Below are 14,740 nucleotides of genomic sequence, written 5' to 3'. Positions count from 1 at the left end.
AAAAATGAGTTATTTAAATGGTTTAATTATTTTAAAGAGGGATCTAGGCTTTCTAGTGTATGAATCACAAAAAGAATGATTCTACAACAAGTGATTAAGGCAGCTAATGAAATGTTATTCTTTATTACATGAGGAATTGAATATAAAAGTAAGGATTTATGTTTTTGTTCTACAGGGCATTGGTTAAGACCAAAGCTTGAATATTATACAGTTTAAGGCTCCATATTTAAGGAAGAATATAAATGCATTTGAGGTGGTTCAGAAGGGTTTTATAGATTGAAACTAGGAGTGAGTAGGTTGTCTTTTGAGGACGGACAGGACAGACTTGGCTTGTTTTCATTAGAATTAATAGAATGAATGATGACTTGAATGAGATTTATAAGATTCTAATAGGCTTGGCAAAGTGGATATGAAAAGGATGTTTACTCTTGTGAGTGAATCCATAATTAGGGATTAAATGTTTTAAATTATGGTTGAAAAGATGAAGGGATTTTTGTTTTTGCTTAGAGAGCTATGTCAGAAGGGCGGAAGTGGGCATTATTGAATATTTTCAAAGCACAGTAGAATCTTGTTAGGCAAGGGTTTGAGGGTAGCTGGGAAGTAGAATGTGAAACACAAGCAGCTCAACCATGATCTTATTGAATGGTGGAAATTGTTTGAAGGACTGAATGGCCTACTTCTGCCCATAATTCATATGTTGATATCTATCCAGTGACATGGCAATATTTATCCCTCAATCAATATCATTGATGATCTGGTTATTTTCATATTGCTGTTTGAGAGAATTTGTATTTCCTGTGTTACGATACATGTCCAAAAGCACTCCACTTCCTGTAAAGTGCTTTGAGTCATCTGGTGGTGATGAAATATGTGAATGGAAGTCTGTTCTTTTCTCTTTCTTGGGTGTGGATCTTTGCAGTGCACAGCGTTGAAGCTGAAAATATCCCCTCAGATTTTATGTCTGAATCTTTCTTCTTAGTCTTTTAAATTTCCCCTCTTTTCATCTGGGTTTTTATTCTGACTCGGTTTTCTTCACTCTGGATACAACTTTTGAATGTGCTTTGTTTGATCCTTGGAATTGGGAGGAAGATGCCTTTCAGCATCCTGTCACACGTGCAAGGTGTACCTTGCTGCAGGGATTGTTCAGGATTAAGAGAAGTCCTCCCTATGCTGCCGGGCTGAGTAGCATTTCAGAACACCCAGAACAATTTGCCTGTTTTTGCTTTATATTAATGTGAGTAAAAAAAGGTAATTTAGGAAAGCACTACTGCTCCGTGTTCAGTGTCCTTTGATAGGTGTACAAGTTGAGAGTCGACTGCAAAAGCTGAACAAGGGGTGGCACGGTGGTTCAGTGGTTAGCGCTGTTCCTCACAGCACCAGGGACCTGGGTTCAATTCCAGCTTCAAGCAACTGTCTGTGTGGAGTTTGTACATTCTCCTTGTGTCTGCGTGGTTTCCCTCCAGGTGCTCCGGTTTCCTCCCACAATCCAAAGATGTGCAGGTCAGGTGAATTGGCCATGCTAAATTGCCCAAGTGTTCAGAGATGTGTAGGTTAGATGCATTAGTCAGGGGTAAATATCAGGTAGGGGGAATGTCTGGGTGGGTTACTCTTCGGAGGGTGGGTGTGGACTTGTTGGATCAAAGGGCCTGTTACCACACTCCAGGGATTTTATATACATAACAATGACACAAGAAAAGGTTTTAACTCAGCCATCAGTTACAATCTGGATTGTGCTTCCTAAGAGCATGGAGACTTTCAAATTGTAGTTGGATATTGCTCTTAAGCAAAAGCAATTGCAGAGCCCTGAGATAAAGGTGGCTAGGGGAATTACTCTTTCAGACAGGCAGCAAGAACTCAATGACCCAAAAGGCCTCCTTCAGCTCTGTAACCATTCAATGACACTGTGCCCGAAAATGTATTAGCACGGAACAGCAAAATAAGAATGAAATGTCCGCATCTTGCTTGATAGAACTGTGTTAAAAATCTTTAAGTATGAACTCATTCAATATTCCACAGCTGCCCACTCAAATTAAAAAAAACACATTTAATCCTATGTTAGGCCTAGCATTAGTAATTTCAAAGAAGCAGTGCAATTGTCAACACAAAAAGTTAAAGTAGTTTCTGCTTAAGAATATCAGTACAGTGTCTGCTAGCACCTATATTGCTGGCAAGTATGAAGAGAGGGAAGACTGGAAATGTAAAAGGCACATTGGATGCACAACCTTATTAAACCTACTGCAACACAGCGACTTATCTTGGCATTACAGGCAAGGAAACTCTGACTCCGTAATTAGGCTGAACATCAGGTATGCTACTGGATCTGAGATGAAGACCTACAAGATTAATCAACCTCTTGCAATGCACTGCTCTTACAGTGAAAATCATCACTTCTCTTAATTGATATGCCATATCACCCGTCCAGACAGCTACAGAGTTGACCAATTGCCTTTTGCTTCCTTTTCTGGCACAATAATTGAAGGTCAGATTATGAGACATATTTAAAGCAAATTAATTTTGATTTATATTGCAATAATCGGTATGGCTCAGTTGGTTGGATCGTTGATTTGCAGAGCAGTGTGATGCCAACAGTATGGGTTCAATTCCCATCACTGGTTTGAGGTTACCATGAAAAACTGTCCTTCTCAACTTGTTCCCTCACCTGAGGTCTGGTGGCCCTCAGGTTAAATCACCACCAGTCGCTTCTCTCTAATAAGAGAGCAGCTCCTATGGTCTGGTAACACTACAGCGACACTGTATGTTGCAATATTACTGGTGTACATGATGTTGCCTCTTGTGTTTGGTAATTCTCTCTGTGCTAATTGTCTACAAGTTTGAATACTTAATGCTCCAAAACTGAAGGTATAGCATTGGTGAAAAGCCAAAGCTTTCTACTGATCTGCATAGGATGCAGAACATCTGCTATTCAAGTCATCATTAATCTTAACCCCCCCCCCCCAGTACTAATCACTCGAGTGTTTTCAGAAGTTACAGAATTACCAGCTGTGCCAATTCATGCAAACCCTTTAGTGGAGGGGAACATCATCTCATGTGCTCATTGATCCACTGAAGCATAGAATAGACTTGAATTTTCACTGTAGTATTAGAACTCTAGTAACGGTTAACATTAGTTAAATGGCTCTTCGGTTGTTTGTGCAGTCTTAAAGGCTTAATTCCAGACCATCATGATTAGTATTGATGAATAGGCAATGAAATATTAGTCAAGATTATATAGGTCACTGGAGGAGGGTGGTAAAATTGCAGGAAACGTCATAGAATCAGTGCAAATGTGATCCTTCTGCAGGGACTTCCCTTCTGACAGTGGGAGCAGATGAGGATTAGAGCCTGCTGCAAAGTGGCTGGCAGATGACGAGCATTAATTCAGGCCGATTTCAGGTCAACATGGGATTGACCTTCGGCATCTGTGAGTAGTGGTGTTAGGGGCAAGATGGTGATGGAGATGGGAGGGAGGTCAGGTATAGGGGACGAGACTTTCACAGCCAGAAGCTTGATGGCTAAAAATATGGGTGCTCGGCAGGACAGACTGCACCCTTCCCCTTCCCCACAGCTCCAATTATCTCCCCAGTGCTATTTCAACTCTACCCCTCTGAGCATTTTATAGTTTTTGAAGATTATATTGGCTTAGCTCCAGACCTCTTCCCCCATCTGCCTTAACATTGCTTCTAAGAATGAAAGTTCTAACCCAAATTTTGCTATGAACTTATTAAAATGACTTATTAAAAATAACATCATCAATTCTTGCTTTAAAGAAATCAGGCCTTAATAGTAATTATAGAGATATACAGCACAGAAACAGACCCTCCAGTCCATGCCAACCAGACATCCTAAATTAATCTGGTCCCATTTTCTGGCATTTGACCCATAACCCTCTAAACCCTTCCTATTGCCTGATGCCTTTTAAATGCCATAATTGTCCCAGCCTCCATCACTTCCCTGGTAGTTCATTCCATACACACACCACACTCTGCATTAAAAGTGTTGCCCCTTAGGTCCCTTTTAAATCTTTTCCCTCTCACCTTAAATCTATGCCTTCTAGTTTTGGACACCCCCACCACAGGGAAAAGACTTTGTCTATTTACCCAATCCATGCCCCTCATGATTTTATAAACCTCTATAAGGTCACCACTCAGCGACCAACACTCCAGGGAATATAACCCCAATCCATTTAACCTCTCCTATAGCTCAAACTCTCCAACCCTGGCAACATACTTTCAAATCTTTTCTGAACTTTTTAAGCTTCACAACATCCTTCCGATAGCAGGAAGACCAGAATTGTATTCCAATCGTGGCCTAACCAATGTCCTATACAGCTGCTACATGACCTCCCAACTCCTATACTCAAGGCACTGACCAGCATCTGGTCTCTGGATAGTTGAAGACTATAAGAAGTATGACCCAAGATGATCATTGGGATGCCATGAAATTCCTAACGTACTGACTCTGTGGTAATTGCCTGGTAAGTTATCATGAGAGGTGTGGATAGGGTAAACAGCCAATTTTTTTCCTCTACGGTGGGGGAGTCCAAAACTAGAGGGGCATGGACTTAAGGTGAGTGGAGAAAGATTTAAAAAGGACCTGCAGAATACTCCAGTGGAATATTGGCCAGAAAGTTCAGCTGTAGGTAAGCGGGTACGTTTTTTTCTTCTTATCAGTGACAGAGAAAGGGCTGACTAGAAGTTTCAGGCTGTGAGCTATTCTGACTTATTTATTGATGCATTGCAGAGGGACATTAATTCAAAACCCTATTTGCCTCATTTAAAATCTACTATCACCTCTCACCTTAAATCCACGCCCTCTAGTTTTGGACTCTCCCATTTGGTGGAAGGCAAGGTGCTTTCTGGTCTTTGCCAAAAGTCAAGCTTGAAACAACCATCAGAGAGTTTAACTAGGGGTCACAATTTCAAGATTGTCAACAAGAGAGTGAGGGAGTGAGATGAAGAGTATTTTCTTAGAGCATTGTTAGGAGTTGGAATGCACTGCCTGGGAGACTGGTGGAGGTGGATTCCATAGTAAATTTCAAAAAGAGCTGGATATAGATTTGAAAGTGATGAATTTAATGGACTACAGAGACGGGGGGATGAGCGGGACTAGTGACTCTGTGGGAGCTGGAACAGAAACAATTGGTCAAATGGCCTCTTTCCGTGCAGTAAATTCTATGATTCTAATTAATCTTCCATCTCATTTTAGGATCATACTGTATGCAAATTGTCTGCCTCATTTGGTTACTACACACAGTGATAATACATCAATCCATTGGTAGTGGAGTACTCCAGAACATCCTAGAGACATGATAAAACTATGTAAATGCAGACGCTTCATATTTAATTCTATTATTTGTGCCACTTAACAACTCAATATAAACCCACAGTGTTAATTTCAAGTCAATATAACATTGTGTTAATTTTGACAATGATTCTGGCAAGTTGTGTACCTCATTTGATCCTGTAAATGCGATTTTGTCGATATCCATATGAGAGGCTATTGCTGCACCAGCTGTCACACCAAATCCAGGCACAATGTTGACCACACCTGGGGGAAGCCCAGTCTGTGAAAGTAGGATTAGATGACATATGTTCAGTAAAGGAAAAACTGCCTCGAATAACTGGAGAGATATCAGAGGAACTGTCAGATCTCACTACTTATGTCATCATTGAAAGTAAAAAAAAAGCACACCTCAATGATGAGGGCTCCCATGTAGAGCGCAGTCAGGGGTGTTTGCTCTGCTGGTTTGATGACTACTGTGTTACCACAACACAAGGCAGGAACTATCTTCCACGCAAACATGAGAAGGGGAAAATTCCACTGCAGGCAAATGAGGGACAGAAAGATGATTTTAAAAATGGGATATGTAAAATCATGTTCTGATGACAAAAGCTCATAATTATTTAAGATGAACTGTTGACAAAACTGTTTGTACATTTCTGTACAGTAATTAAGTAGTACCATTGCTGGAGTTACGTAAAAATGCATTTACATACTTAAGCTGAAGATCACTGTTGATCACCAATACACCAAGAATTTCTGACAATATTGCCTTTTGTTCTAAATCAGCTAATTCATCAATTTGTTTTAATACTTTCATTAAAATATTGGACAAAGAATGTTAGATATATGTATGTCTGTTCAGTGTTGATCTATCATAACATAAATGTTAATTTACAGGCTATATATTTTAGACAAAGCAGCAACTTGCTGGTTTCTCACTTTATTAAGAATTGTACTTGCACTATTCAACATATGTTCCGCTGCTTTCTTTTCACCATACTTCATTTTTTTTTGTATTTTCATGATTTCTACAATTTCTTTGAGAAAGAGGGGAATCTCATTGAAATAAGAATGAAAGTTCTAACCCAAATTTTGCTATGAATTTATTAAAATGACTTATTAAAAATATCATCAATTCTTTGTGAATGTTTTTAATAAATCTTGACAACAGTAAGTTTCAGACACATTGTGAATATTTTTAGATTAGAACCATTGACCAAGTAAACAATGTCTATTGACTTAAGCATTGACATTTCAATTAGTGATTAGTGGACTATTCACGCCTTTTTTCCCCCTGCAGCCAGGATGTCGGATTGGCTGCCTAACCCCTGGGTGTCCAACTACTAGTCTTTGGACCAACTGCTAAACGATGAACAAACATTATCTGAAGCTGCATACTCTCTCCAAATGAAGTCCCTTCACACATTGAGGTACGTGTTTGGCCCCTGTTTGGATTTCCTCCCAGTAACATGGCTTGGAAAGAGGATGCAGTGATCTGAGCTGTACATGGTTCATCACTTGACAAAGCTTTACATTGACATCTTTGATAACTGTTTCAGGCCTACTAATTGGTATTGGCTATTGCTCAGTTGATGGTGCATTCAAATCTAATTCCAGGATGTGAGGACAAAAATCAAGGCTGGCACTCCAGTGTAGCACAGAGCGTGCTGCACTGTCAGAGACACCATCTTTTGGGTGAGATATTCAACCAGGGACCTGTCTGCTTGCTTTGGTGAATGCAAAAGATTGCACAGCACTGTTTGAGAAAAGGGTAGAGACTAGTGTCCTGGTCAATATTTATCTCTCAAATAACACCAGAAAAACAGGTTTCCTGGTCATTATCACATTGCTGTTTGTGAAAATTTACAATGTGGAAGTTGACTGCCACATTTCCTACATTGTCATAGTTACTCCATTTCAAAATTATTTCATTGGCTACAAAGTGTTTTGAGCTGTCTGCTGGTTGGGAAAGGCACTAAACGAAAGCAAGTTTATTTATTTATTTTTCTACTCATCCAGCCTGTTTACAAAAGCTACAATTCTTCCGTGCCTGGACACAGTTATTTTCCTCATGTTATATAAATCATGTCGTGTATAGGTCACTCCCTTGTATAAATACAGATCCTTGGATACATCAAAATAGACAATAATTTTATACTGCAATTATTGCCCAAAGTGATTGACATTTAAAAGCCAACTATAGTCATGATGACAGCGAAGCATGAGGCAACAGTATTTCATTTACACTCAATTACACAAACTCAAAATTTGCTAACTTAAATGTTACCACTCTTGGGTTTTAAATATTATAATTCATTTTATAGGTTCAAGCATACTGATATTTATCTGAAAGAAACAGATACAAGACATGAGCTTTATTAGGATATTTACTCTCCATCTATTTACATTTGGATACTTCTCAGTCTACATTGCGAAGTATCCACATTATATATATTCAGCTATCAAGAATATCCACAACTGTTGGAAGATACTGTTAAATGTTCTGTAATCACACTTTTACTGTAACACATGTGCAGCACTCATAATCTATTCTGCATTTAATCTCAAATCCCTGTACAAAATAACTGAACCATCAGAGATTTTATCTGATTAATAAAGAATGTAAGGTGCTGATTTGATTTCTCTAATACATGCATTAAATTAACTATGAATGTAGCCAAATAAATAAGTCCCTTCTACTGTTTGAAAATAGGCTTTTCCTCGTATTCAATGGGCTGAGTTTTTATTTAAGGACTCCCAGCTGCAAGTTATCCTTTCATGTCAGAGGTGCACAAATAATAAGATTAAAAATTGGTCTTCAGTTTTCATCTGTGGTATTTCTGAGAACATAAACACCTACTGTTGATGAATAATACTCACAGGGATGATCTGTCCACACACCCCTATTGGCTCATGTCTTGTAAATGTGAAATAATCTCCATCTGTAAGAAAGGTCTGCAATTACTCATCATTCCTGTTTGATTTGGCTGCACAAAAAAACATTAAATACTTCTCGGCACATTAATCAACTTGCACAGGAGAGAAAATATGTAGACTATCTTTTACTGTCAAGTCCTGATATTGACAAACCAATGTAGTTTTCATGAAAAATAAATTGCGAAGAGAACTGTTTAATAAAAATCCTTGTTATAAAAAGGGACCAGGTAGACTGCAATTACATGATTAAAATCATTGTTTTAAACCTGGTTCAACAATTTGATTGTCAATAAAGCATAACTTTTACAATACTTTTTCATTTTAATATTTGCCCAATCTAGTTGTTTTCATTGTCGTTGAGTAAAATCCATTCCTTTTCCCACCTCTGGGAGAAAATTGAGTTGGGAAGGAAACATCCAATTCCAATCCTGATGTGAGTCTGTAACGATCCAACAAGAGGTTTTTTTATTGTTTCATGGGATGAGACTGTAACTGATAAGGCCAGCATTTCTTGCCCATTCCTAATTGCTCAGAGAGCAGTTAAAAATCAACCACATTGCTGGCTCTGGAGTCACATGCAGGCCATGTGACTGATTAAGGATGATCAGCCATGATCATATTGAATGGTGGTGGAGGCTCGAAGGGCAGAATGGCCTACTCCTGCACCTATTGTCTATTGTCAGACCAGGTAAAGATGGCAATTTCATTCTCTCAACAACATTAGTGAATCAAATAGCTTTTTCCACAATTGACAATCGCTTCACAATCATCATCAAACTCTTTATTCCAAATGTTTATTGAAATTATGATGTGATTTGTACCTGGGTTTCTGGATTAACAGTCCAGCAATAATACCACAAGGCCATCACTTCCCCGTATGCTTATGTTGAATATGACATATAAGATATTGAATGGGGTCATCAGGGTATAAACATTAAGGCATTGTTTTCCTAGCTGAGGGATTAAGTAATCAGGGGCATGTTCTCAGGACAAGGGACTGTTCATTTAGAAACATAGACATAGAAAATGGGAGCAAGAATAGGCCATTCACCACTTGCACCACTACGACCACAGCTGGTCATCCAGGTCAGTATCCAGTTCCTGTTTTCTCCCAATAGCTTTTGATTGCTTCAGCCCTAAGAACTACATTCAATGCTTTGACCTCAACCTTTTGCTGTGGCAGAGATTTCCACAGCCTTATCCCTTTCTTGATGATGAAATTTCCCCTCATCATGGGCCCAATTGGCTACCCCCGTATCAACTGTGACCACTAGTTTTCAATTTCCCACTCATCAGGAATATCCTTCTCTATTTATTCTGTCTATTCCCATTAGAATTTTATAGGTTCTTATGAAAGCGCGTCCCCCCCTTACCTTTTGAAACTCCAGTGAATGTAATCCTAATTAATTCTATCTCTCTTCGTGTGTCTGTCCTGTCACTTCAAGAATCAGTCTGGTAAAATTTTGTTGCACAACCTCCAAATCAAGAATATCCTTGCTCAGTTAAGGGGACCAAAACTGAACACAAAACTCCAAATCTGGTCTCAACACAATTGCAGCAAGGTATGCCTGCTCCTGTACTAAAACACATTATTTGCCTTCCGTACCTTCTGCTGCACCTACAAACTTACTTTTAGCAACTAAGTTACAAGGGCATCCAGGTCTTGTTGCACATTCCGTTTTCCCAGTCTAAATTAGGACTGTGATGAAGAGAAATCTCTTCACTCAAGTGGTTGTGAATGTTTCAAGTTCTTCACCTTAGATGGTCGTGGGTGCTCCATCACTGAACATGCTTAAGGCTGAGATAGACAGATATTTGGTCTCTCAGGGAATCAAGGGTTGATTGTGGCATCCTAATTGATATGCTAGGGTTATAATGAGTAAGCAGTAAAGTGAAATTGAAGCTGAAGATCAGTCATGATCAGAATGAAAGAAAGAAAAAACTCAATAGGTTTTAAGCTTGACTCTTGAACCTATTTCTTAACTTTTTATGTTATTTTCTCAAGAATATTATCTTCACAAAAAAAAGATATATTCCATGAATGGTGGATACTGATCTAGCCTTGTTCATAGAATGCATTACAGCCAAGCCTTTAACTTGAATATATCAAAGGAAAGGTGTAAAACAAACATTTCAACATTTATTCTTCAACATAAATTCAAATTGTGAGTCAACCCAGCTGCTTGACACTGGGCCAAGTCCAAAATCAGTCTGAAGTGGAGTTGTAAATATCTTGTCATTTTCTTAAGGTTTAGATGCAATTATTGGAAGATGTGACATTAGGAACTTTTTTAAAATTGGGGATTGACAGGCAGAGTTAATACCATGGAGTCCAAGATCGGCTAAAGGACAACTCCACGATAAAAATAGCCAAGTTCCACGCCAGTCAACACCCACAGTCAAATTATTGCCAGTCAGTTATACTTGGTGGAAGAATGTGGTGAAATGTATGCATTTTTCCAATTTCCAGAGTGTTTATATTCTGTAAATAGTAAGCAGTCAGCGACGTACATGAGGGAATTATTTTTGTGCGATGATTCAAGAGGCGATCTTTCACTTATTTCAGCAATCCTCAGTTTAAAGGTTGAAAATATCTACAAATGCATTAAACTTCCTTTTCACAATTCTTTAAAAAGTATTTATTTGGTTGTAAAGCACATTGGGACATTCTGAGTTCATGAAAGGTGCTATATAAACACAAGTTATTTCTTTTTGTCTCCAATATGGAAGCTTGTATTTCTATGAAAGATTACTGGATTGGCAGGTGTAGTATTCCTTGTCTCTGTTTAACCCAGGGTGCTTTCACTAATTGTGGCATCCTAGCTGATATGCTAGTTGAAATAGTTTAAGATCCTTCTAATACATTCTTTAAATTTGGATTCTGGAAACTGATTCCTAGTATTCACATTGTTAGATCCATTATCTACAGTTTTATGGCAAACTCATAAACCCTCTGCACAACCCAAAGATTCAAAGTAAGACCCTCCAGTGCATCGACTCAGCTGCTGAATGGGTAACTTCACAGGACAGCATGAGGCCCATTCTAATTTTTTCTGAAATGCTTATTTCTTTGCATTTCAATACGGATGCACAGAATCTCAGAATTATTCCAGTGCAGCAGAAGGCCATTTGGTCCACTGTGCCTATACTAGCTGTACAAACGAGCATCATTACCTAGTGCTCATCTCCTGTTTTCTCTCCACACCCTTGCACGTTATTTCAATAGTGAAAATATAATGCCACATTTTAATGGACTGGCTTTTGATAATCATTAGTGCCAACATTTCCAAGATTTGCATTTACAAAGTGCTGTGAAGGGTGAATGCTTATGTTTTATTTGTCTTAACAAAGGTTTTTTTCTTTCACAGTTTATGAACCGATAAAGAGAAGCAACTATATTAAAGGCACAGAGCGACAGTCTATTTTTCATTCTCATTGGAAATAACTAATGTGCATGTCTCCTGTCTGGGAGATATCAGTAGGAGTCCATTTGAATGAGGTCTGCACATTTGACACCAATCTGAAGGTGCCTAAAGGAATTTTTTTTTTAACATTGGAACCTCCCTGTGATGTTCCACACTTTGATCTCTACCACACCTGAACCTCTCTGCAAGTGCTTAAAATGCACGAGCACTTGTCATTTGAGAACACAGAACATGTCAAGATCAAGCTGTTCCAGTGGCTAGTCGGATACAAATAAATACATTGAATGCTGCCTTCAAGAAGGACAGGATTCCTGCTGAGACATACAAATTAATGGAAAAACAAAGGTAGAAACTATTTACATGAAGAGTTACCAGCTGAACTGATTCTAAAAATAATTCTAGCATGGGTGGTGTTGCACTAATTAGAACATTTCCAAAATATGTTTGAATTTTTAATGCTTCACTGACTTGTCAGCCAATCTAGAATCATAACTAATTAGGATTACACTAAACCTATGTTTCAATCTACAACAGCAATATTTTACATACCAAACGCTCATCTTAAATGAGCCATACCATTGGTTTAAGACAACTTTTAAAAATCCTTTATTTTATTGTCTATTTTAAATGTTATTGGAAAAAGTGATTCTAGAAAAGTCAATGAATCCAAGAGAGTAAAGGAGCTGAATTGACACAATTGCTGAAACACCCCAAGCTCTTGATATTATCTATTAATCTTAGTTCAACTTCCTTACACTATTGGGATAAGCATCTCGTTTTGGCCAATTTCTTTCATGCTGTCATCAGGCTCCGATTATTTAAACAAATTCTGTTTTTTGAAACAACAGAAATAGAAATAAAACGAAAGGATGTTAAAGTTCAGCAGAATTTGTTTCAACTGTGGGATTTTATAATGGAGTTCTGATGGTACATCTTCCCCTTTAAGCATTTCAATAAACAAATCCCATTCTCATGCCCAGAATGTCAGGACTAGCAGGAAAACAGCACAGTTGTAAGGTATAAATCACAGCTTTGGAAAGGGCTGTCGAAACACCAGAGGGAAAACTGACATCCCAAAGGCATTTCAGAATCGAACCGAAATCCAACAATGGTTTCGTTTCCAATTTGTTGTAAATACTTTAGAAAGAACAACTGACAAGACATCAGACGTTTTGAGTAATTTTCATAGTGGGATGATTTGAGGGTTAAAGAATTCCTGGCACATGAAAATCTCCAATAAAATTACAACAGAGAGTTTCTTGAAAATAACAGAGCAGCATTTTAAGAAAATGACTCATTTTTAAGCAAAAGACATTGTGTTTCATTATCAAAGAGGCAAGAATTTAAGATGAGATGTACTTGAAAATTATTATCTTAAACCCTCTTTAAACTACCTACCACTTGCAAATATTTCTTGGACATCATAATTATTTCATTTGGACATAGATTGTTAAATGATTTATCACTGATTATAATTCAGCCTACTCTAGGCTACACAGTCTGAACTGGCTTCACAGTGTTACTACCCCAGACTGACAGATTCACTGCATGTGCATTTTACAAAGTATAACTCTGTCTCCCCTCCCACTCGTCAAAACAACATAAACTGGGAAGACATCTGGGCCTTGACTCTGTCATCATTTATACCAGTTCTTTAATGTCTTTCCACCATAGACACCCACTCTGGAAGCCAGAACTCATTAGCTCTAACCCTGCAATTCACTGTGATTAAACATTTAATCAAGTGGTGTTTTTAAAAGCAGTTTCCACTATAAAGGAAATCTATCTAAAAAAACTCTGCTCAACTACTGCTCTCAAAGGAATTAAATTAAGAAACTTGAGAAGCTCTTTTGACTCTAATGTGTGTGCATCGTCCCATAGTAACTGACTTTCAAGAGCTAATACAATAATATTTGAAGAATACAATCCTGCTATGGATTGTTTTTTTCTCTTTGGAACTTAAAGGCACGTGAAAATAGAGAGTGTCAATGACAAATGGGTGACAGGACATTAACAATCCCCAATTTTGTTTTCTGTCAGCAATTGCATAGCCTCGACTTGAGAGAATTCAAGTGGTGGTGATCAGGAGGGAACTGTCTCATTCATCACTAAGTTAGATATGACTAGATTGTTTTAACCTTACACAAACTCACAGTTCTAGTGGTCATTTGACCCAAACTGATGTTTTTAAAAGTTGCTGGTTCTATTCAGATAACTAAGCACTGAACAGCATTAAAAATTCTTCAATAACTAAGGCAGAGACCAGTAACACATACTTGTGTTGAACATACCTTAATTTTCATTCAAAACACAGATTTTAAAAGGTGTACCACACTACAGAGACTGGCAGGACCACACCAGTTGGGATGTTAATCTGTACAATCACTGGCACTTCTCAAATAGGAACTGGAGTAGGCCATTCCCTAAAGTAATTCACAATAACCACCGACTGCATTGGCGGAAGTCTGACAAAGAATTACTAACAATCTCGGCTAAGATTAATATATTGCATGGGGAATGCAAGAAAGGAAAGTTATCTGCAAATGGGAGCATCTCAAGGGATGAGTGGAGCTGTGAGCTGTAACTCTGACTTCTAACCTTGGTATCTACATTCCAATAAAGTGAAGACCCAGGTTAGAAGTTTGTTTTCTTTTGTCCATCATCAGGATATTGAATAAATTGAGTTTGGATCAGTTTGGAAAATCTTATGAAACTATCACTATGTGGACAGGAATTGATAAAGGTTGGTGTAGCTAATCACAGTTGCAGGGATGCTGATCTGGAGTCAGGATTATGTCATATTAAAAGTATTTACTTATTTTTCTTGGTTCTTCATAATTACTGACCAATATGAATTTCAAATTAAAAGGTTGGACCAAGCAATATTTCCAAGATTCTGTTTGCACAAGATGGCAATTAATCTTTTACATCAGCTATCCATATAAATCGAACTTGTGCTGAAGTTATACTGCAATGAGACCAATTCTTGTAGAATATGAGAAAGACAAAAGTTATACCACAAAGTTATGCTCCTGGGGAGCTTTGTTTTACTGTTAGAGAAGCAGAGTTTGATTTCATGTATTAAGAAACTCAAT

At 38.0% G+C, this 14,740-nt stretch overlaps 1 protein-coding gene across 1 annotated transcript in view; it reads right to left on the bottom strand.

Annotated features, from left to right (window-relative positions):
* Positions 1–14,740, bottom strand: part of aldh1a2 (aldehyde dehydrogenase 1 family, member A2) — a 66,051-nt gene that overhangs the window by 19,448 nt on the left and 31,863 nt on the right. Inside the window, exons 5-7 of the mRNA XM_043677453.2 lie at positions 8,164–8,225; positions 5,692–5,820; positions 5,450–5,563 (exon numbers count right to left, since the gene is read on the bottom strand). Of these exons, the coding sequence (XP_043533388.1) occupies positions 5,450–5,563; positions 5,692–5,820; positions 8,164–8,225 (305 nt within the window). The remainder of the gene's footprint in view (positions 1–5,449; positions 5,564–5,691; positions 5,821–8,163; positions 8,226–14,740) is intronic.

Source organism: Chiloscyllium plagiosum, unplaced genomic scaffold, assembly GCF_037043375.1.
Source record: "Chiloscyllium plagiosum isolate Xiang-an unplaced genomic scaffold, Cpla_swu_hap1 HiC_scaffold_39, whole genome shotgun sequence".
NCBI lineage: Eukaryota > Metazoa > Chordata > Chondrichthyes > Orectolobiformes > Hemiscylliidae > Chiloscyllium > Chiloscyllium plagiosum.
The sequence above is the reverse complement of the archived record's forward strand: the minus strand, read 5'-3'. Positions and strand labels throughout refer to the sequence as shown.